Source organism: Ceratotherium simum, chromosome 3, assembly GCF_057802395.1.
Source record: "Ceratotherium simum simum isolate JZ-2026a chromosome 3, ASM5780239v1, whole genome shotgun sequence".
Lineage (NCBI taxonomy): Eukaryota > Metazoa > Chordata > Mammalia > Perissodactyla > Rhinocerotidae > Ceratotherium > Ceratotherium simum.
In genome coordinates this window covers 59,186,688-59,210,013 of record NC_141902.1, presented here as the reverse complement: position 1 = coordinate 59,210,013, position 23,326 = coordinate 59,186,688, and the positions used below count along the sequence as shown (strand labels likewise).

Genomic DNA, 23,326 nt, shown 5'->3' with positions numbered 1-23,326 from the left:
GGTTGGATTAGATCATGTTTTCCGAAAGTGTGTTCTTTGTAGAACATTAGTCCCTGAAGATGCTTCTTGTAAAAAGTGTTCCATGATCAAAGAACAGGAAACTGCCTATAACTCTCCCTCTTGGAGTTGACAAGGCCCTGACAAGTCCTGTACTGAAAACCTGTTTGACTTGATTAACCAGGTGCTTCCTAGACTCACTTGCCCAGAGCCCCTTTTGCAGCAAATCTGTGAAGATCGCATGAATGAGCATTCTAGGGAGTGGACCTTCAGAAGGTTGACCCAGCCTTTCTAGCATTGACATTTTAAGTTCTGTGCCTTCCTAAATGTGGGGCCTCTCACCGCTGTTTGCTGGGTGCTTCCTGGAAGTTGCTGGTGAGAACCAAGTGAGAGCCCACTTGGCAGCCCCCAGAGAGGGTGGGAAAGAGCAGAGAAATCTACCTGCATTGAAAGTCACTACAGCGGTAGGCCCTGTAGCGTAGTGGTTAAGTTCAGCGCTCTCTGCTTCAGCAGCCCGGGTTTGGTTCCTGGGTACAGACCTACACCACTCATCAGTGGCCATGCTGTGGTGGCGACCCACATACAAAATAGAGGAGGATTGGCACAAATGTTAGCTCAGGGCGAATCTTCCCCAGCAAAAAAAAAAGTTATGTTTTCTCACTTAATCCTTCTGTCATCCTTCAAGGTAGGTATATCTTATTTTTCATATTTTCCTCCATTTACTTTCAGTTTACATTCCTAGTAGATGCATTTTCCAAATTCATATAAACAAAAAAGAAGAGGCAAAAATTACTCATTTTCCTTTTACCCATAGAAAACCAGTGTTAGTTCTGACATCTATCCTCTGGACTTTTTCCCCTGATATGTTTGTAAATATTCTCTTTAAAAATTTGGATTATATTGTACATACTGGATATTTTTTTTCCGTCATCTTTTTCTCAAAACAAAAATGGGGTTGTATTGCAACTTCTACTTTTTTTCACTTAACACATGAGGAACATCCTTCCAGGTCTGTACAGATGGTTGTGGCAGATATTATTATCTGGATTGTTAAATGAGGGAACTGAGGATCAGAGATAGAAGTACCTTGTCCCAGGTCACACAGCTAGTGCCCAGAGTGTTGGACGCTGGAGCCCTGGTGTGGATGACACACAAGCCTCTTGTGATTTGGTGATTGGGGTGGGGAACCTGCAGGGTCTGTAGAAGTTCCTGCTGCAGATGAGCTTAGAGATCGGGTATGGCTCAGAGCAGAGAAGTTACATCCTCAAAGTTTCTCAGGAAAAGGTGGGTTCAGACCTCGCCTCTCAATATCTAGTTCAGGGATCATTCCATGAAGACACAGGCCTCTCCCAAGAGGCTGGAGCTGCCAGTTCCTGAGCTCTGGGAGTGTTTGCCCCAAGTCCTCTGAAAAGTGATCCTCATCTATAAATAAGCCAGGCTCATATGTCCCAGCACATTGTGTGGGGGGAATAAAGAAATGTCTCAAACAGCAACTTGATTATGCCCAAGGTATGTATTTTTACACATGCCCAGATATAGTACATGTACAAATATGCTATTCATAAACTCAGCCCGGTGGTTGGAAGGAGACCATATGCCTGGGTGTAAACTGTGCACATGTGCAGTTAATAAACACACTCTGCCAGGGTATATGTGCATATTTTTGGAACTGATGGTGAAGACTAGACCTTGAGGCAATTCTCTGGTACTTATACTAATTTCTAATGATAGGGGACAATTTTTCTTTCATGGGAACTAGTGATCAATGAGAGCAATGTTTCCCAAGTCCCAGGCGTTCACGAACCCCCTTCCTAATTTTGGCCATTCCTAAACCATTTATACAATCACTTACTTAGTACATTTCTTTAAATCAACTCTCTGTTTTATAACTTTAACACATACTAAAAAAGAACATTATCCCACTGCAGTAAAATGGAAAACCAGCAACACTTACCATAAATAGAAGGTAGCCATAAAAATGAATGCATAACCACTGGAATAAGAAATGTGTATCTGGATCCACTTGAAATCATTTTGTTATCACCATTCACTCACACTTTAAAAACATGGCAGTAATGGACTTAAATACTGTAGGCTCCCTAGTCCAGTCTTCTGCCCTACCCATCTCCGGGTGTCCATCATGTTATTGACCTCATGTGACCCTCGGCTAGTGTACCTTTCCCCTGGGTGGATCTCTGAAGGGCTTAGGGTGGGGGCCCCTTGGCCCTCAGGAAATTCAGAGCAGCTGTGTCATTTCTTCTGTGTTCTTCAATCCCTGGGTCCAAGTGGCCTTTTGGGAGAGGAGGCTGCAGGCTCAAGCTCAGGCTTAGAGAGAGAATGATCCCTTCCTTTTGGATAGAGGTTGCTTTTCATTCTATAATTCTATTTTGTTTTATTTGAAATTTGAATTAATTTTAAAATGATAAAATATACCAACTTAACAGGAAAAAAGTCACCTACCAACTGAACACAGATGGGTGTTACCATTTTGTGTATTCCTTCCCAGTTTTTAAATATGTGTACAGTTTATACCATTGTAAACGTGTTCAGAGTTTGCAATTCATAGTTAGTGTTTATGTCTGTTATCCAGTGTGAGCTCATAACACATTAAAAGGGTGAGAATTGTGAAGTAGGCAGGACAGGAATTATTTAGCCCATGTTTCAGGTGAGAAAACTGAGGCCCAGACATGGGATGTCACTTGCTAAAATCATGTATGTTGGAACCAGTTCTCTCCACTACGCCACAGCTGCTTCTATGTTAGAGCCTGGAGTTACAAAACAAAGTGTACAAGGACACATGCTTTTTTCAATTTAAAATTTTTAAAGTTTTAGGTGTCAGCCCGGTGGTGTAGTGGTTAAGTTCATGTGCTCTGCTTTGGTGGCCCGGGGTTCACAGGTTCAGATCCCAGGCATGGACCTACGCACCGCGTGTCAAGCCATGCTGTGGCAGGCGTCCCACATATAAAGTAGAGGAAGATGGGCACGGATGTTAGCCCAGGGCCAATCTTCCTCAGCAAAAAGAAGAGGATTGGCAACAGATGTTAGCTCAAGGCTAATCTTCCTCACCAAAAAAAAAAAAAATTGAAGTTTTATATTTCTAAACTAATAAATATTCACTGCAAAAAAGTTGTTTTAAACACAACAAATAGAGTCCCAGTAATCCCACTCCCAGAGAAAACCTCCACGAATGACGTAGGCTTTACCACCCTTGACTTTTTCTGCGCATATCCTAACATATCATTTTATCTACTTTCCAAAAATAGAATTGCTTCATAAACACTGTTTTGTGACTTTTTTTCCCACTAACCAATATATCTTGGACATCCTTCCAAGGACAGAGCTTGTAAAAACACATTTTAACAAAACAGAAAAGATTTCAGATGAACACTAAAAGTGGTTCCATCTTGCTTCTGTTGGCTGCAGCAACAGCATCACATCCGGGGAAAGGTATCCCTTCGTTCGTTCGTTCGTTCGTTCCTTCCTTCCTTCCACATACATAATTAAGGAAATGTTACTTGTCAAAGGAGCTATTAGTTCTTGGAGCACAGTTCCCCTGGAAAGACCTGGAAGCTTTGGAGTTAGGAAGTGTGGGCAGCTCCTGGTGGAAACCCTGCAGGCATAGTCAGCTAGCTAGACCGAGAGGGGAGGTCCGGGCTTGGAGGAGCCCTGGATGGCGATGGGGGCCTTGTTTCCCAGATGGGTCGTGCTTGTCCTTTCCCATCAAATTTTCCATGGCAGTAGGCTGGGTCCTGGCCCAGGATTTTACCTCTGACCACCCTTTGCCTCCTCGTCCCTTCTCCCCCGCTGGCCCCAGCACTGATGTGGGAGCTGTTGGAGTGGAGGGTGGGGCGCTGGGGCGGAGGTGGGTTTGCCTGTGGAGTCGGGGAGGGGGTGCTGCAGGTTTATGTTTTTTCTGTAAGTCTTTGGGCCACACCAGGTTCCCAGGCCCGAATTCTCTCCCAACTCCCTTGAGCTAGTTCTCCTCTCCTGTGTTTAGATTTTCTCATACCCCATTTCCCATGAGTCAAAGGATCTTCATCAAGTGTACAGCTGCCCATTCCCTCTCTGACCTTGGCCCAGCCTACATCCAAGGGCCAGCACCATTTGCTCTGTTGAGAAACTAGAATTGTCAACCTGGAGCTGATCCTGCAGGGACCACAGTTGGAGGATTCAGGAGGACCCACTCACCCCCTGCTTGAGCCAGAGCCCACTCTGCTCCCCACCACCCCAGCCCCCAAGGACACTTCCCTGCGCCGGACTGCATTGTCTCTCAAGCAAGGTCTCTGGGCCTTTCTAGCCCAAGCTGCATCCCAACCCTCTAACCAAGGGGGCAGAGAACACCACCCTCATCCATCCTGCCCCGTCTTAGTAATGTACGTGTTGACGTCCCTTCCACTGGCATTCTCAGCCATCTAATGGCTGCTGAGACAGGCAAGTGGGAAGAACATGGATTTGACCAGAAGACCTGGGTTCAAGTATTAACTCTGCTCCAGCTGTGAGACCCTAGGAAAATACCCTTCTCCCTCCAAGCCTTGATCTCCTTTATCTCTTGGGCTTGTTTCAAGAGTCAGATGAGAAAGTGTGAATAAAAGGGATTTTATCAGGGGACAGAGGAAGTAATACAGGCAGGAGGTAAACAAATTCAAACTGTGTAGAAGGCTATCTAATAAAAAGCAAGCCTTCTCCCACTGTCAGGTCCCAGGACCCCAAGTCCTCTCCCCAGAGACAACCACCATTACCAGGGACATTCAGTACAAGCATTTAAGTGTACGTGCCCCTACACATGCTGTTCTGTACCGTACACATTTTGGAGATGGTCCTATATCAGCACACATGGAGCTGCCTCCTTTTTAACAGCTGCCTAGCATTCCATTGTATGAACGTAGCCAAACCAATTTAGCTAGTTCCCGCCCAACAGATGGGCTCTTGGATTGCTTCCAGCCTTTTACTGTTACAGTCAATGCTGGAGTGAACATTGCTAAGCATATGTTTTTGTGTACAAGCATGAGAATATCTGTGGGATAGAGTCTTCAATGCGGTGTTGCTGCGTCAAAAGACACAGGCAGGTTTGATTTTAAGACGTCACCAGCTTGCCCTTGAAAGGTGTATCAGTTGGCATGGCCACTGACAAGACAGGAGCGCCTTCCCCCCATTCCCTCATCCACACAGGGTGTTATTAAATCTTTTGATCTTTGCCAATCTGAAGGTGAACATGCTATCTTATAGTTTTAATTTGCATTTTTAAATTATGAGTGAGGCTTGAGAGTGAGATGCTGTAGGTATTTCGGGCTGGAGCAGGAAGTGGGCCCAGGACAGTTCGGGCATGCCATGCTCCCTATGGTGCTCCTGCCCATCTCACAGGTGCCCTTTTCCCCTTCCCAAGGCTCATCACTCTTCCCAACGGGGTCCTCCAGATCCTGGACGTTCAGGAGAGTGACGCAGGCTCCTACCGCTGCGTGGCCACCAATTCAGCCTGCCAGCGCTTCAGCCAGGAGGCCCTACTCAGCGTGGCCAGCAGAGGTAAGGGAGCTGGCTGGGCATGGAAACCTGGGGGAGCTGGGAGGGGCCTCAAGAGGTCCACGCCCTGCCTTCAAATAGATGACGAGGTATTAGTCCCATCAGACAAGTGAGGCGATGAAGCCCAGGGAAGGCAGTGCCACCCAGCAAGTCAGAGAAGGGCCTGGGGCTGGAAGCCAAGACTCCCTCCCAGTCAGGGCTCCCTTCCTGTGGAGGCTGTATTCCCTTGGGTTGGATGGAGCATCCAGGGCTGGGGACAGGGGTGGGGAGGGAAGGATCTGAGGAGGGTGTCAGTGCCCTGAAGCCCTGGTCCGTGCTCCCCTTGTGTGCCCCGAGGGCTCTGGGCACTGGAGGATTCGCCCTTCGCTGCTTGCTGTGTGCTGTGAATCTGGCTCCCTGCAGTCTGGTGCTTCTGTCCTCTCCATTTCTCTGAAAAGCTCCTGCCCCAGTGTGATGCAGTAGGAAGGGCACAGGATTTTGGGTCGGAAAGACCTGGTTTGAATCCTGGCTTTTCTACTCACCATCTGTGTGACCCTGGACTTGTTATCAAGTGTCCAGCTCAGGGAGGTTGTGTGAATAGCTGAGATGAGTGGAAAGTGGCTGGCACCTAGCAGGTACCCAACAGATCTTACTTTAGGCCTCCTCCATGCGCCTCTCGCTTGCCTCCCTGTGCAATGGCATCTCCCCCCACCCCACCTCTGCTCCTCCTGACATCTCCTGCCATCCCCCTCCTCCTCTCCCCCACCTCCACTCCCACCCTCCCTCTTCTGGGGCTTAGCTCCTGAGCTGCTCTCCCTCCTGTGCCCAGGGTCTCTGCCTCCACCTGCTGGACAAATCAGGTATTCACCATGCTGACCCAGGGGGCCACGGTCACACTGAGAACTTGGCAGGGAATCCGTGCTCAGGGAGCTGCCAAGCTGGCAGAAACTCGAGCCCACCCCCTGCTTTCCCACATAGGAACCTGAGGCCCTTTGGGGAAGGGACTTGCTTAAGGTCACACAGCACATTAGTGGCAGTGCCGGAACTAGAATCTATGACTGTTGACTCCAAGTCCATACTACAAGTCTACCCATGACTCTGATGGTCCTCTGCCTGGAGGGTGGGTTCGATTTGACAGGGAAGACGGGGGCTGGTGTGTCAGAGGCCAGGTTATTCCTCGCCTGGCTCCAAGAGAAAGAGCTGTGAGTTCCAGTCAGCTCTGCTGAACTATGTGGCTGCTTACCCCATGTATCAGATGGAACCCTGGCTGCTCTCTGCCCCACCTGCCTCACCAGGTGACTGTGAGCACCAGGTGGGGTACCGCATGTGAAGACGCCTAGTGATAAGGCTGCCTGCTGGCCTGCTCTCTCTCCAGGGTCCCTGGCATCCACCAGGGGGCAGGACGTGGTCATTGTGGCAGCCCCCGAGAACACCACAGTGGTGTCTGGCCAGAGTGTGGTGATGGAATGTGTGGCCTCGGCTGACCCCACCCCTTTCGTGTCCTGGGTCAGACAGGGTGAGTGGAGGGAGGGGACCGGAGGGCATGGGAAAGGAGGGGTGTGGCATCTCACGTGTCCCCAAGTCGGGGAGCTATAAGGGAGACCAGTCCATGGTCACCGACCTTTGGTGTGGCGGGAACTCCTCTCCCAGGGCTGAGTGTGGGTGGGGAACCTGGACAAACTTAATCATCAATCTGAGTAGCCCATTTCCTTTATGAGGCACTTTGAGTCTGCCACTCACAAAATAGCACTGAGACCTTCTTAGGGTGCCCACTGGGTTAGGTTCTCTGCTCTACTTGCTTCCATTCATCACAACTGTGTTGCAAGTGAGTGTGTGAGAGCTGGAAAGGTGCCACACAGCCAGCAAGTCTGGTGGAACCAGGGCCCCACTGTGGTCTGTTTAACTACAAAGCCACCTCTTGGTCCACCCAGTGCGCCACTGCTTCACTTCAGTGCGCCTGGCTTCATGCTGGGCACAGTGAATAAAATACCCAGATGAGAGACAGGGACCCTGCCCTCGGAATTCATAGTCTAGTGAGGAAGACAAAACACACGCCCATGAAGAGAGGTTTGACGGTATCAGGCAGCAAGTGATAAATGCCAAGTGGGACTGCGTTAGAGGAGATGCTATCAGGGTAACGAGAGCGCTGGGCCAAACGTCAGCTTGCAGTCTCCTGAGCACTCACAGCCATTCTCCTCCTGGAGCCTCCAAGAGCCCTTTGAGGAGGGTAGGGGCCAGGACTATTATTCCCAGTGGGCAGATGAGGAAACTGAGGCTCAGAGAGGCAGGTGGAAAGCCAAGACGCAAACTTTAGAGCCTATTCTCTTTCTGGTACATCACTCCCTACAGTCCTCTATGGAAGAAAAGTAAGGATTCTTTTTGTTTCCATTTGTTGATAAGAAGTGACTTGTCCCAAGTTGATGGCAGAAGTAAGTCTTAAACTCAGCTCTCTTTACTCTGGCTCAGTTTGTTACCCTATACTGCCTCCTTTTTGTAAGTTTGTATCTCACATTCAAGAGTATATAATGAATACCTCCAGTTTAAAGAAAAATAATAAACCACACAACTATGCATCCCCTGCTGAGCTGATGAGATAGAACAGTGCTGGTATCTTTGCGCCTCCCTGACCTGCACAACCTCATCGGACTTGTGACTGTTGCCCAGTTAGGGGGATCTCAGGGCCAGCAGGACCCTCATATTATTATTGAGGTAAGCCTGTGGTGTCACCTAGAAGTTCTATTACCAGTGTTTCTCAAATCCTGACCACATATCAGGATGACCCAGGGAGCTTGTTAAAATTGCAGACTCCCTCCCTTCACACGTGGAGAGTTATGACCCAGGAATGTTAATGCTTAACAAGTGCCCTAGGTCCTCGCTACTGAAAGTGTGGTCTTTGTACCTATCTCCTGGGCCTAGTTAGAAATGCAGAATCCTGGGCCTGCCCTAGGCCTCTGAATCTTAACAAGGTCTTCTGCGATTCTGTGATTCATGTGCACAGTAAGGATGTGAGAACTGCTTTCCCAGAGGACCCCAACACCTGTGGTTCTAGGAACTCACTTAGAGAAACTGTGCTAATAGCACTTCTGGGCAGAGACTGGGAAGAGAAAGGATGGGAAAAGACTTCATTCCTGACCCTGGGCACTGTTCCCTTTCCAGGAACTTACTCCGTTGAGTCAGGGAAGGGGCATGGCTTTCTTGCTTTGTTTTGTTTTCTGATTGCAAAAGTTGCACGTGTTCATTGTTGAAAACTAGGGAAAAGCAGAAACAGAAAACATCCCACCACTTGGAGATTAAAATTGTTAACATATGAGTGTATTTTCTTCCAGATTTTTTTCTGTGTACATTTTTCCCCGAAATTGAGAGCATGCTGTATTCACAGTTCCAAGTTCTATTTTCATTCAATAGTGTATCATAAACATTTCCGCATCTTTAAAACTTTTTCAAAAAATGATTTTAAAGACTATATGATATTCCATCATTTGAATGTAATCTGCCAGTTCAGTTCCTACTGTGGAATTTTCAAGTCCATCCCAGTTGTCCACTATTACAGTTAGCGTTCCAGCGATTGGCCCTGTTCACATCTTCCTGGGCCAGGTGCCCACAAGTGGAATCCTGGCTTCAGCGTCAAGGTGGAGCTCCTGTATAGCCCTATCAGCATCTACCCTTTCTCCAGCATTGCAACTTACTGTTTTTAAAAACTTTCCCAGTTTGATAGGTGAAAATTAGCACCTGTGTTTTGATATGCATTTCTTTGATTATGGGAAATTGAACAGTTTTTTGTGTTTCTTGGCCATTTGCATTTCTTCTCTGGATTTTCGGTTCATGTCCATAAGGCAAGGGCTTTTAATATGGTTTTCATTTCACATCAAGATAAAAGTCTCTGCACATATTCAAGTCTTTGGTTCTGGTCAGACCTTTCCAGCTATATCTTCATCATAGTACTGGGCTAAGACCATAGGGGAGGAGTGTGTCCATCTTGAGAGAAATGAATTTAATAATAATGGTAATAGTAATAACTGACTATTGTACTGAGCACCTATATGTGCCTGCATTGTGCCAGGCGTTCTCACAAACCTATTTACTCCTCCCTCACAGCAGGCCTTCCAGCTAGGGACTATCTCCCCATTTTACAGACGGGGACACTAGGGCTCAGAGAGAATCACCGGTCTAGAAAGGGGAGGAACTGAGATTCGAACCAGGGTCTCTTGTGTTCTCTTAACCCGTATGTAGAGGGGCCCTTTGGTCTGGAGAGTGGAAGGAGAGGCGTCCTCAGCGCCCCCTTCCAGCGCTCTCCCTCTTCTCCTCCAGATGGGAAGCCCATCTCCACGGATGTCATCGTCCTGGGCCGCACCAACCTCCTGATCGCCAGCGCGCAGCCCCGGCACTCTGGCGTCTACGTCTGCCGCGCCAACAAGCCCCGCACGCGCGACTTCGCCACCGCCGCCGCCGAGCTCCGCGTGCTGGGTGAGGCGGGGCGACGGGCGAGGCGGGGTGAAGGGAGAGGAGGGCAGAGGACCCCGGGGTAGGTGCAGGGGAGACTGGATTGGGGCGGGTTAGTTGGGAAGAATAGGCGGAGAAGTGGGCAAATGAGTGTGTTAGAGGGACTGAGGGGGCGACCCTGGAGGATGAAAAAGGGATAGGGCTGGGGGGTCGAGCTCATGGGGAAGAGTCCTACATTGGGGTGAGGGCACTGGAGGGGACAGAACAGGTAACTGGAGGAGGGGAAGTGGTGGAAAGAGATTGGAGGACGGGATGGGGAGAGTTGAGTCAGGAAGAGGAGAGGGGTGACTAGGGCTTGGCTTGGGTGATTGGGGTGGGGAGGGGTGACACTGAGGTTATTGGGAGAGACAGTGGAGTGGTCTGGGTGGTTCTGAGAAAACTGGGGGACGAGGTTGCTCGGGGCTGCGATTACTGTGGAGAGGGGTCAATCTGATAGGTGTGGGAGACGCTGGAGGGTAGGAGAGGAGGAGGTCAGTGAGGGACTGGGTTAGATCCAGGAGGAGCTAGGGTATTTAGGGGAGGCCAAGAAGGCCTGGGGACCATTCTGGGAGAGAAGAGAACGGTCAGCATGGTGCTGGGGTGACTGAGCGAGAAGAGGCGGAGCTCCGCTGCACTGTTTTGGGGGAGTGAGTCAGGGAGAGGTTAGAGTGAGCGGAGGGGATGCGGAGTCAGTCGGGGTATTTGGGGGAGGGGGCAGGGCCCCCAGTGGCGGGAGCGCGCGGTCAGCGTCCCCCTCCCCGCCCCCAGCGGCCCCTGCCATCTCGCAGGCGCCCGAGGCGCTGTCGCGGACGCGGGCCAGCACGGCGCGCTTCGTGTGCCGCGCGTCCGGGGAGCCGCGGCCCGCGCTGCGCTGGCTGCACGACGGGGCGCCGCTGCGGCCCAACGGGCGCGTCAAGGTGCAGGGCGGCGGCGGCAGCCTGGTCATCACGCAGATCGGCCTGCAGGACGCCGGCTACTACCAGTGCGTGGCTGAGAACGGCGCGGGCACGGCGTGCGCCGCCGCGCCGCTGGCCGTAGTAGTGCGCGAGGGGCTGCCCAGCGCCCCCACCCGGGTCACGGCCACGCCGCTGAGCAGCTCCGCCGTGCTGGTGTCCTGGGAGCGGCCCGAGCTGCACAGCGAGCAGATCATCGGCTTCTCCCTCCACTACCAGAAGGCACGGGGTACGTCTGCTGGGGGCTCGAGATGCCCCAGCAAAGGCCCACGCGGGGGCGCCGTGAGGGGGGTACACGTTGCATGACTGAAGAGTTGCCAGGTAGGTACCTTTGGAGTTAGGATGGGATGAGGTGTAGTCCCCAGGAGAGTCCCGCGTAGATATGGGTTGAGACTGGTGAGGGGTCAATGTGTGTGACACATTTTCCTCTCAGCCATAGTTCGTTATGAGAGAGGAGAGAGGGTGCTTCTGCTCCCAGGGAAAATGCCTTAGCATTTGTGGAGCCAGCTCATAACTGCAGCAGGAGTCACTTCTCTTAGATGCTAGAAAGAACTTCCTAACCAGCGGAGGAATTAATACAGTGGGGCTAGAAACCAGGAGAATGTATACTCTCCAACTCAGATTATCTGGGATGATTTAGCTATAATTAAACTATTCCAGAGACTGGGACAACATGAAGGCTCTCTAGACAAGCTCTAGCTGGTGGGCCCCTGGGGGGGGGTGGCCCTATGACAGTCTCTTTGTCTCCTGTGTCACTGCCCCAGGCATGGACAATGTGGAATACCAGTTTGCAGTGAACAACGACACCACAGAGCTACAGGTTCGGGACCTGGAACCCAACACGGATTATGAGTTCTACGTGGTGGCCTACTCCCAGCTGGGGGCCAGCCGCACCTCCACCCCAGCGCTGGTCCACACACTGGATGATGGTAGGGCCTCTGAACCTGCAGTGGGCACCTTGGGGCCCAGAGAATTCCCTGGGGGTGGTAGCACACCTCTCTTTACTAGCATAAGCCAAGGCATTTTTACCTTCCTCATGTCATCTTTTGTGCCCAATAAGGGAGTGGACAAGGGTTCTTCTCTCCAATTTACAGTCGGGAAAACTGAGGCCCAGAAAATGAGAGTGACTTGCCCAAGGTCAGCAGTACAGCTGGGACTTGAGCCCAGGTCTTGTGATTCCCTATATCTTATGGCCCTTCTCCCTGACACCTACGTACCATACAGTCAGGCAGGGGCCAGTGACATTAACCCATTGGATGTGGAAGATTGTGCCCCAAACCTTTTTCAGGGTAGGAAGGATGTCCCCTCATCATCTCCAGCTTGGGGCTCCCCTGAGAGGCTCCCTTTCCTCCCTCAGATCCTGGTCCTGGGCCTACTTCTGATTTGCTGTGTGACCTGGGCAAGTCTCTGACCGCTCCTGGGCCTCACCTTCCACGTCGGTGGAGCAGAGCTCACGCTGATGTTCTTCTGTCTCAGTCCCCAGCGCAGCACCCCAGCTCTCCCTGTCCAGCCCCAACCCCTCGGACATCAGGGTGGCGTGGCTGCCCCTGCCTCCCAGCCTGAGCAATGGGCAGGTGGTGAAGTACAAGATAGAGTACGGTTTGGGAAAGGAAGGTGAGTAGGGGCTGGGTCGGGCTCCACCTGGCAGGGAACTCTCCACATGATGGTTGTCAGAGCACCTGGGGACCTGAGCAGACTGGGGGGAGTTGGAGGAAATTAGGCAGCCCAGTGGAGCAGGGAAAGGTGAACCTGGAGAAGGGGAGTGTGGGCCAGGGGTAGGGATGGCAGGGATGAAAAGGCAAGGCAGAGGGCTAGCTCAAGATGGGGGGAGGCCTGGGCGATAGCCATACCTCCTCTACAGCAGCAGCATGTGATCCTGTAGGGTCCCTGCCTCCGTGTCCTTATCTATGAAATGAGGCATCGAGCCTAGATTAATCCCTGGGATCCTTTCCAGCTCAAAAAGCAGATGATGGATAGGGAGGTGGAGGGTGTGCTCATGGGACTGGGGGAAATGGCGCATGGGGAAAGGTACCTTAGGGTAGATGTTAGTAATCTAGGGGAGGGTGTCTAAGAGGGAAAAAGAGTTAGGAGAAGGCAAGTGGCTAGGGGGCCAGGGTGACGGTGAGAAGGGAGGGGAGGGTGAGGAAGTGCTCTGGAAGGCGGGCAGTACCTGGTACCTTCACCGCCAGCTCCTTGTGCCTGCACTGTGGTGTGTGTGGGGGGGTCATTGACAGCTCATGGGGAAGTGGGGAGAGCATGCCATGATTCTCCCCACTCTGAAACAAAGCTGATGGCCTGTGTCAGCCAGGGTTGGAGGCCCAGGAGTCAGCCCGGGGGTCATGGAGTCTGTCCAGACACTGAGGGGTCAGTGCTGAGACGGCTTCAGGCTCCAATGGGCCCTGAGGAACTGGAATCTGAGGTGGAAGAGTTGGCGTAGGGGAGTTTGAGCGTCATGGTCCTCAGGTGGCCGCCCAGCAGCTGGTCTTTTCTGTCCCAGCAGACCAGATTTTCTCCACTGAGGTGCCAGGGAATGAGACACAGCTTACGCTGCACTCGCTTCAGCCCAATAAGGTGTATCGAGTACGGATTTTGGCTGGCACCGGGGCCGGCTATGGGGCCCCCTCCCAGTGGATGCAGCACAGGACGCCCAGTATGCACAACCAGAGCCACGGTACGGGGTTGGAGGGGACAGGACAGGGCGGTGTAGGTGACTGTGGGTGTATGTGTGTGCTTGGAAACAAGACCCAACCACCCCCTCCATCAGAGACCTTCCATGGCTCCCCCTGCTTGATGGGCGAGGGAGGAGGAGGGTAGAGGGGAAGGGCTGGACTTTGCAGACGCACCTGGACTCACCCTTCTGTCTGCCCTGTGACCTTGGACAAACCATTCACAACTCTAAGGCTTCATTTACTGCCAGGCGTGGCGTGAGGATTAATAATGTATTGTAAACAAGGTGTTTAGTACATAATAAGAACTTGTTAAATAGTAGCTGCTTCCATGATTGTGACTGTTGTTGGTATTGTTGAGAGGCCTGATGGTAGGGTGATTAAATGCAGACAAAACCTGGTGCACATACTGTCTGCGTGACTTCGGGCAAGTTAGTTAACTTCTTTGAGCCTCAGTTTTCTTATCTGTAAAATAGGGATAATAGTGTTTTCATTATTTTATAGGGTTATGAGAATCAAGTTAAAATACGTGTACAAGGTGCTTAGAACAGCATCTGACACAGAGTAAGCCCCCCTACTCTTAAGCTCCAAGTAGAGCTCCTCACTCCAATGGCTCCATCCCTCATTGCCAGCCTCAGCAACCCCTGTGACCCCCTTGCCTGCCAGTGTCCATGCATTCATTCCTTCAGGAGAATCATAGAGCCCTACTCTGTGCCAGGTACTGTCAGCCCTGCCCCACAGTGCTCCTTGCTAACCTCTTTGCAAATGCGCAGGAGACATCCCTGTGTTCTCAGCACTCTGGGCTTATAGACCAGTGAGTTCACCTCCGGGCCCCATCCGGGCCTGGCACTTAGGGTGGTGGCTGAGTGTTGATGCAGTGGGAGAAGGCTGGCAAGGCTCTCACTCAGTGCCATTTTCCTGCTTTTTGCTTCCTCTTGCCTCTTCCTCCTCTCCCATCCCTGGCCTTCTCCTCCACATCCCCATTCTCTTCCTCCTCTCCCATCCCTCTCCTCTGCCCCTAGTCCCTTTTGCCCCTGCAGAGTTGAAGGTACGGGCAAGGATGGAGTCCCTGGTCGTGTCGTGGCAGCCACCCCCTCACCCCGCCCAGATCTCTGGCTATAAACTGTACTGGCGGGAGGTGGGGGCTGAGGAGGAGGCCGATGGTGAGAGCCCCCCAGGGGGCCGTGGAGACCAGGCTTGGGATGTGGGGCCTGTCCGGCTCAAGAAGAAAGTGAAGCAGTATGAGCTGACCCAGCTAGGTGAGGTGGGCTAGGGGGAGGGAGTGAGATGGACATAGCTTCATTGGGGGAGTGGACAAGTTGGATGCGGGAGTTGGGAGATGGAATTCTCTCTGAGGATGAGAGAGTGACCCCAGAGGTCCCTCTAGCCAGTGAGTGACACCCCCTGACCTTCCTAGTCCCTGGCCGGCTGTATGAGGTGAAGCTTGTGGCATTCAACAAACATGAGGACGGCTATGCAGCAGTGTGGAAGGGCAAAACGGAGAAGGCTCCCACACCAGGTGAGGGGGCTCAGGTGAGGGGTCTGTGTGTGGCTTCCTTTCCCTTTCCTCTGGGCCAGCCCTGATGGTCAGGCCATCTGGTAGCCTCAGCCATCCCCAAACCCGTTCTCCTAGGCTCAGGGGTCCTCTTCTAGCTCCAGACAGCCTCTGTCGTAGAAAGAGGCTCCAGTGTGTGCACTGTCTTTAGGCCTGCTACTGTATTTTCATCATGCATGGGCAGTGCTAATTTTGAAGGATTGGACAAAGAGAAACCTCATGGTTGATCAGTGACTCCTGACCCCACGTTTGACCTTTAAACGACTTTTAAAACACATCCACTTATATCACACTGTCCATCTGATTATCCCTCCACTCTAGGCAGGGGGAGTATCCCTATGTGGCCCATGAGGAAACTGAGGCTCAGAGAAGTAAAGGGACTCATCCAAGGTCTCACGGAGCCTAGACTAGAACCAAGACTCCTAGCTCCCAGCAGAAGTCTTTCCCCTGCAGTGCATTGCCTCCTGGCCCTGTGCTAGATGCCTCAGTTGCCCATCATGACACTCCCTCACCCCTAACTTCCCAGGCTGATTTTCAGTCATGTGGTTTAGTGGAAGGAGCACTCAACCGGGAGCCAGGAAACCTGGGTTCTAATTCCAGTTTGTTCCTTCAGCAAATCTTTTACTGAATGTCTACTATGTGCCAGCTCTGTTCTGGGAATTTAGTGATGAACGACTCAAATAAGGTACCTGCTCTCATGGACTTTATTTTATTTTATGTTTATGTAATAAACACTTATCATCCTATAGTACTTACTATGTATGTCTTGGTTCAGGCTGCTATAACAAAAATACCATAGACTGGGTGGCTTAAACAACCAACATTCATTTCTCACAGTTCTGGAGGCTGGAAAGTCCAAGATCAAGGTGCCAGCAGAGTTAGTCTCTGGTGAGGGCCCCCTTCCTGGTTCATAGACCATAGGCCATCTTCTCGCTGGGTCCTCACATGGCAGAAGGGGGGCTGGAGAGCTCTCTGGGGTCTCTTCTTTAAGGGCAATGTTATGGACTGAAAGTTTGTGTCCCCCCCAGATTCATATGTTGAAATCCTTCCTTCCAATGTGATGTATTAGGAGAGAATTAGGATTAGATGAGGTCCTGAGGGTGGAGCCCTCATTAATGGGATTACTGCCCTTATAGGAGTCACGAGAGAGCTGGCTTTCTCTCTGTTCTCCTCCATGTGACTGTTTAGTGCGAAGTGGGCAGTCTGTAACTCGGAAGAGGGCTCTTGCTAGAACTTGACCGTACTGGTACCCTGATCTCAGACTCCAGACTCCAGAACTGTGAGAAATAAATGTTTGTTTATAAGCCACCGTGTATATGGTACTTTGTCATAGCAGCCGAAATGGATGAAACCAGGCACTAATCCCATTCATGAGGGCTCCACTATATGTTCAGATTTCAACACATGAACTTTGGGGTGACACAGACATTCAGTTCATAACAATATGCCAGACACTTTTCTATATAGTTTACAAATGTTAACTAACTTAATCCTCATAACAACCCTATGAGACAAGGACTATTATCAGCCCCACTGACAGAATGGGGAATGGAGGCTTAGAGAGGTTAAGTAAATTCTCCATTTACTTACAATTCTTGCAGCTAGTAAGTAGCAGAGCTGGAATTTGAACCAAGGCAGCATGGCTCCGGAATCTGTGCTCTTAATTGCCCTGATTTCTGCCTCTCTTTATTACATTCTTACATGCTAGTGTCCCACAGTCTGCTATATGTATGACCTTGGCAAAAATCACTTAAATTCTTTGGAGCCTCAGTTTCCTCATCTGTGAAGTGAGAATGATGCTACTCAACTCACAGGATCAAAAGAGAGAGGGTAGGGGGCCGGCCTGGTGGCATAGTGAAGTTTGTGCACTCCGCTTTGGCGGCCTGTGGTTCTCAGGTTTGGACCCCGGGCATGAACCGAAGCACGGCTCATCAAGCCATGCTATGGCGGCATCCCATATACAAAATGAGGAAGATAGGCACAGATGTTAGCTCACGGCTAATCTTCCTCAGCAAAAAGAGGAAGATTGACAGAGGTTAGCTCAGGGCCAATCTTCCTTACAAAAAAAAAAGAAAAAGAGAGAGAGAGAGGGTAAAAGAAAGTGCCCTGGGAACTGTAAACCTATACATATTTAGGGATGAGCGTCCTCCCTCCCTTCCCACACTCTAATTTTCACCTTCCAGATCTGCCCATCCAGAGGGGGCCACCGTTGCCCCCCGCCCATGTCCACGCAGAGTCAAACAGCTCCACATCCATTTGGCTTCGGTGGAAAAAGCCAGACTTCACCACAGTCAAGATTGTCAACTACACTGTGCGCTTTAGTCCCTGGGGGCTCAGGAACGCCTCCCTGGTCACCTATTACACCAGGTGGGGAAGAGGGGCTAACGCTGTGAGGGGGAGGAAGAGCGGAAGGAGGGGGAAGAAGGCAGCAGATGGTGATGAGGAGAGGGACCCTAGGGGTTCAGGAACATTTCATGGCTCACCTGTTCCACTGGGGTTCTGATGACCTGTTGTGACAGAGGGAGAAGGAGAGTCCATCTGATCCTATCCCCTTACAACAGAGCCTTGTACTCAACTCTTAGGAACGTGATGCAGGACAGACTGACCTACTTGTTCAATCTCAGAGGGCTCCCAATATGATGGGACAGCAGCCTAGCTGCTGTCCTGAGAGGGCCCCCAGTTGGATGGGGAGACAAGAAGTCAAGGAAAAGGTGTATCAGAGACGGTTCCTTGGGTGGAGAATGACTTGGATTAATCCAGGAAGGTTTCGTGGAGGAGGGGGACTGGCTTGGAGATTAAACATGATACTTTGGGAGCAATGTACATCCACACCCCTCTGTAGGTCCTCTGGGTGGTGTTAGCGGCCCCCATGCAGGGAGCAGATTCCCTTCCCAGGGTAGAGCCTGGGGCTGTGGCTGGGGGTAGGGGAGTAGATGTGGAGGGGCCTGCCGTGCTAGAAGGGTGTGTTTGAGGGCACTAGTCACATTTCTTGCCTTGGCAGCTCTGGAGAAGACATCCTCATTGGCGGGCTGAAGCCGTTCACCAAATACGAGTTTGCCGTACAGTCCCACGGCGTGGACATGGATGGGCCTTTCGGCTCCGTGGTGGAGCGCTCCACCCTGCCTGACCGTGAGTGGCCCCTCGGCCCTCTGGCCACCAATCTGTCTTTTACCCAACTCATTCTTGCCCCAGCAGCACTCTTTTCTAAAATGTCCCTCAGAACCCCATAAGCGTCTGTCATTCGCTTTGCATTTACATAGGCCAGTCCTGTGCTGGTCATTTACTCATAAACATAATAACATAAGATTTAGAGGAGTGGCTTCTTTTAAGAGGCTGTGCCAAGACCTCACTGAGCTGGTGAGGAGGGGCCAGGTCAAGGAAGCAGGCATCCTGGATTCTGCATTCGGGTCCCCATCCTGCCGCTGGCCCACGGGGCGTCTCTGTCCTCATCTGTAAACTCTGCAAATCTGTGACTCTGGAACCCTCTAGAAATGGCATTCTAAGACAAATGAACTTTTATTCTTACAGCAGAGACTCCTCAGTTCTCCTGGCCCTAAGACTGTTCACCTTCCCATGGACAGAAGACCGTTGTCCCAGGATCTGAAATAGGAAGACGTGTGTGGGTGGGGTGTGGGGGCCCTCCACTCTCACGAATTTGCTTTTTAAAAAACGGCTTACAAATTGTTTGTCACCCACCCGTGACCTCAGTTATTATGGTCTTAAACTGCATATGGAGTTCAGGGGGACCTGAAGTTTTCTCAAGAGAGACTTTATGACTTTGGATCCCCAGTGAAACTGACCACGCTGCAGAGGGGGGATGTTTCCTCCATTTGCAGGTGGAGAAACTGGAGCCTGAGAAGTGGAGAGTCATCTAGGGTCAGAGAGCGTTCTGCCAGCCCGTGATGCTGTGCCTCTGTTCCACCTTAGAGCCCTGGTCCCCATCCCACCCTCTGTCAGGCCTTGAAGACCTGAGCCCCCAAATCTCTGTCCCTTCTCAACTCCCCAGCCACCTTGTGTCCCTACTTCTCACCCTTCCTCATTCGCCCCCGTCCCCCAGGCTCAGCTGCTTCTCTAAAAACAAAGCAAAGTCTTCTAAGGTGGTACTTCTCACACTGGGGTTCCCGTGACCTGTAGGCCCTGTGCCAGGGGCAGACACGGACAAAGGCTGCTCAGGGCATCAGCCAAGTTGACTTGAAGATTTGGGGTGGAAGGAGAGTTAGGAAGCTTAAATGATAAATAATTTTAAACACTATTTTTATATTAAACTTTACCCTGGACTAGATGGCAAACATAGTAGGAGAGTTTAAAATGAAATGTAAGCCTTCCAAAAAATTTTGAGCTATGCCCCCAGGTCCCTAGAACACCAGAAAATCTTCTCAACCCTTGGAAGTATTTGGGTGTGGAAGTAAGAAGCTCTGCTCCGAGGAGTGGAGAAGAGTTTCTGGAAGGGGAGGAATGGGGGTGAAGCCCCCCTTCCCAACTGTTTTCCAGAAATTCCCCAGTTAGAGACCAGACCTCATTTTGCTTTGTGGTTTGTGGTTTGTTCCAGTGAAGGAGGAAGAAGGGAGGCCATGTCCTCATCCCAACCGCCCCCAGAGCCGGGGCTCTCAGTGACCTTGCCTCTCTCCATCTCCTCCCCCATACCCCAGGGCCCTCGACACCCCCATCCGACCTGCGCCTGAGCCCCCTGACACCGTCCACTGTTCGGCTGCACTGGTGCCCCCCCACGGAGCCCAATGGCGAGATCGTGGAGTATCTGATCCTGTACAGCAACAACCACACCCAGCCCGAGCACCAGTGGACTCTGCTTACCACAGAGGGTGAGAGCTCCCACCCCAGGGCATCTGAGCAAGAGCTTCCCCACCCGCTCCCCACTTCCCACCCTCTCCAGTCGCTGGGTTAGTAGTGAGAGTGCTGCTGAGATTTATTCTAGGGGTTTCTAGGAGGAGCAGGCAGAAGCTGCTGCCTGAGTGGGAGGAGCAAGCTTTCTCAGTCCTGCCTCCCAGCCTATCCTGGCGTCACCCCCCAGCCAGTCCACCAACCCTGCTCTCCCTTCTCCCCTTGCCCCAGGGAACATCTTCAGTGCTGAGGTGCACGGGCTCGAGAGCGACACTAGGTACTTCTTCAAGATGGGGGCGCGCACAGAGGTTGGGCCAGGGCCCTTCTCTGGCCTGCAGGATGTGATCACCCTCCAGGAGAAGCTCTCAGGTAAGAGGGCAGGAAGGGAGGAGTGGGGGCCATGCTGGGGCAGCCCAAGGCCTCCAGAGTCCCCTGGGGTTGACTTCTAACCTTAAAGTCATCTCTTCCAAGGCCCTGCCTCTGGGCATGACTACACCTTCATTGTTTTGGATGGCTGCCCTCCTGGTTTGGTGTGGAGAGGTCAAATTTGAAGGGGAAATGGGTGTGGTTCAGTGGTGGTTCGGTTAAGAAGTCAGGTTTATCAGAGACTGGCTTGGTGTCTTTGGGAGATTTCTTTGATTGGGGGATTGGCTTGGAGAGGCAATGAGCTTTATGGAGTGGAGGTGTACAGCAGACTGACTACGCAATTTGCAGGGCCTAGTGTGAAGTGAAAATGTGGGACCCTTTATTAAAAAATTAGGAAGAATTTCAAGATGGTGGTAGCAGAGCATTAAACCAAGCACGGAGCCATTCTAAACGTGGGCCCTGTGTGACTGCACTTGTTGCACACCCATGAAACCACGGACAAAGGCTGGGCAGGCAAGAGGTGTGTTTCACTGACAGGCCAGGTTGAGGGGGAGGGACCACAACTTCCAGATGTCTGGTGGGGAGGACAGTTGGAGAGAGAGGTAGTGGTGGTCCCTGTGAGGCTGTGGGACCCTCCTCTCCTTGCATCAGAAGATTTCAAGTGTCCAAAGGATGAGACTCAGGCTAGTGGTCTCCTGAGGAAGCCACAAGAAGTCCTGATCTATGAACCCTGAGCCTTCTCCTGTCCCTGACCTGTTCTGTCCCCTCTCTCTCCCTCCCTCACCAGACTCCTTGGACGTGCACTCAGTCACGGGCATCATCGTGGGCGTCTGCCTGGGCCTTCTCTGCCTCCTGGCTTGCATGTGTGCTGGCCTGCGCCGTGGCCCCCACAGGTGGGCAAAGGAGCCAGTCTGACCGCGGAGGAGAGATTTCCAGGAGGGCTGCAGAGATGAGAGAGCAAGGAGAGTGGCCATGACTTGCTGTAGGCACCCCCAAGAAGCCCCATTAAAGTTAGGACTCTGGGATGAAGGGATTAGGGGTGGGTTTAGGGAGCCCTCAACCTACCCTCTCAAGGAGGGCAGGCAGAGGCAGAGCTGCCTTTCTGCCCCTTCCTATGTAGCTACCAGCATCTTGGAATGAAGGACCCCAAATCTCCAGATGTCTGGAGCCAAGGGAGGAAGGGTCCCATTTGCAGTCACAGTTGTTTTGAACGGAGTTTCTTACTCATTGCACAGACCAGGAAACCAAGTCCCAGGGATGGGCAGGAACCTGCCCAGGGACATAGGCTGGCCTAGATCCCAGTCCTGCCCCCACCCCTCACTCTTTGACCACTGTGCCTGTTCTCCATCTTCCCTTCCAGGGAGGCCCTCCCAGGCCTGTCCTCCACGGCCACCGCTGGGAACCCTGCGTTGTACTCCCGAGCCCGCCTTGGCCCCCCTAGTCCCCCAGCTACCCATGAACTGGAGTCCCTTGTGCACCCTCATCCCCAAGACTGGTCCCCCCTGCCCTCAGACATTGAAGACAGAGCTGAAGTGCACAGCCTTATGGGTGGTGGCGTTTCGGACTGCCGGGGTCACTCTAAGAGAAAGGTGAGCTTGGAGCCTGGGTAGGTCAAGGCGGCCCACACTGTGGCTCATTCCCAAACAGGACACCAGGGGGTGTGAGAGCACAACATGTGACCCTGTGAGAGTCATCCCCCCTCCCCCTCCCCTTCCCCAGGGCAGCTGCAGAAGAAAAGGCACTCTCTGCCTCCTCTGTGAAAGGGTTGGCAGGGCAGGGAAGCAGATGGGCCTCCATCTCTGGCAGAATAGGTCAGCCTGGTTCTCACGGAAGGAGGGGAGCACCCCTGAAGGGCTGTTTGCAGGTGACTCAGGGTGGCCAGAACACCCAGATCCCTCCTCATCCTGGGAGCTAGGGAGACCACTAAGACCTGGCCCTCGCTGGGCAGCTTGGCTGTGGCCAAGTGGGACTGGGACGCGGGTAAGGTGGGCCCACGTAGGGCAGGTCCCCTCCATGCTGGCAGTGGTGGCTCATCCCGCCCTTCTCTGACCAGCATGCTCAAACCCCTGAGTCCTCCTCCCTCACCCTTGCCTGCCTCTGTGGTGAAGGAGACCCTGCCTGGTTTGGAAACCTCTGGGCTTTTCCAGAGCATTTGGTATTAGGCTTTTCTTCGGGAAGACTTCTCCATCCTCAAATTTACCCCTAGACTCTCAGCTCATTCTGTGCTCCTCCCCACAGCCTTGGGGAGAGAGAAAGCAAGAGGGCCAAGAGTCTGTGGAGAGGGCTCTACCCACCGCCCCCTCTCATGCTTCCTTCTCCTAGCCAACTCCTCAGAGCTCCTGCTTCTGTCCCCTGTGCAGATCTCCTGGGCTCAGCCAGGTGGGCCGATCTGGGCAGGCTCCTGGGCAGGCTGTGAGCTGCCCCAGGCAGGCCCCATGCCTTCTCTGACCCGGGCCCTGCTGCCCCCTGCGGGAACTGGGCAGACGCTGTTGCTGCAGGCTCTGGTGTATGATGCCATAAAGGTCAGTGTCCTGCGAGGAAAGGAGAGAAGGGTCCCCATGCTTGTGAAGAGCAAGTAGTGAGTTCTCTGGAGACCCCTGATGGTAATTTCCCTGGGGATAGGAGTCTAGCCAGGAGACCCCTGGAGCCTCTAAAGGTGAGTGGGGGGAGGGCAGGCCAGTTTGCAGGCATCTGTGTTTCACCTGGGTTGGGGACAGACCCTCTTCAACCTGGATCTAAGTGAGTTACAGCAGAATTACCATGGATCTGAGGGTGAGCCCCATCTGAGTGCATTCAGCCCTTCCTCTTCACTGAGGCACTGACTGTGTCTGATACTTCTGGAACTCCTGGGCAAGGGCGAATGGGTAGAATTCCATTTTTCCCTGCCTTCCCATGGGTCTGATCACCATCTCTTGAAGGACAGTCCCTGTGCTTCCTTTACCAACTCCCATGTGATATACACTGTGGGGCTGGGG

The 23,326-nt window shown here is 52.2% G+C and overlaps 1 protein-coding gene across 4 annotated transcripts in view; it reads left to right on the top strand.

Annotated features, from left to right (window-relative positions):
• Window positions 1-23,326, top strand: part of IGDCC4 (immunoglobulin superfamily DCC subclass member 4) — a 38,356-nt gene that overhangs the window by 12,005 nt on the left and 3,025 nt on the right. The window contains exons 4-19 of one of the 4 annotated variants that reach the window (XM_087428531.1): window positions 5,381-5,517; window positions 6,869-7,009; window positions 9,802-9,957; window positions 10,741-11,154; window positions 11,690-11,854; window positions 12,402-12,539; window positions 13,426-13,596; window positions 14,614-14,850; window positions 15,009-15,110; window positions 17,330-17,513; window positions 18,148-18,275; window positions 19,796-19,966; window positions 20,217-20,354; window positions 21,139-21,244; window positions 21,712-21,940; window positions 22,712-22,873. In XM_087428531.1, coding sequence (XP_087284657.1) covers window positions 5,381-5,517; window positions 6,869-7,009; window positions 9,802-9,957; window positions 10,741-11,154; window positions 11,690-11,854; window positions 12,402-12,539; window positions 13,426-13,596; window positions 14,614-14,850; window positions 15,009-15,110; window positions 17,330-17,513; window positions 18,148-18,275; window positions 19,796-19,966; window positions 20,217-20,354; window positions 21,139-21,244; window positions 21,712-21,940; window positions 22,712-22,873 — 2,779 coding nt within the window. Of the gene's footprint in view, window positions 1-5,380; window positions 5,518-6,868; window positions 7,010-9,801; window positions 9,958-10,740; window positions 11,155-11,689; window positions 11,855-12,401; window positions 12,540-13,422; window positions 13,597-14,613; window positions 14,851-15,008; window positions 15,111-17,329; window positions 17,514-18,147; window positions 18,276-19,795; window positions 19,967-20,216; window positions 20,355-21,138; window positions 21,245-21,711; window positions 21,941-22,711; window positions 22,874-23,326 lie in introns of all 4 variants that reach the window. The other 3 variants (XM_087428529.1, XM_087428528.1, XM_087428530.1) reach the window with 3 other exon arrangements.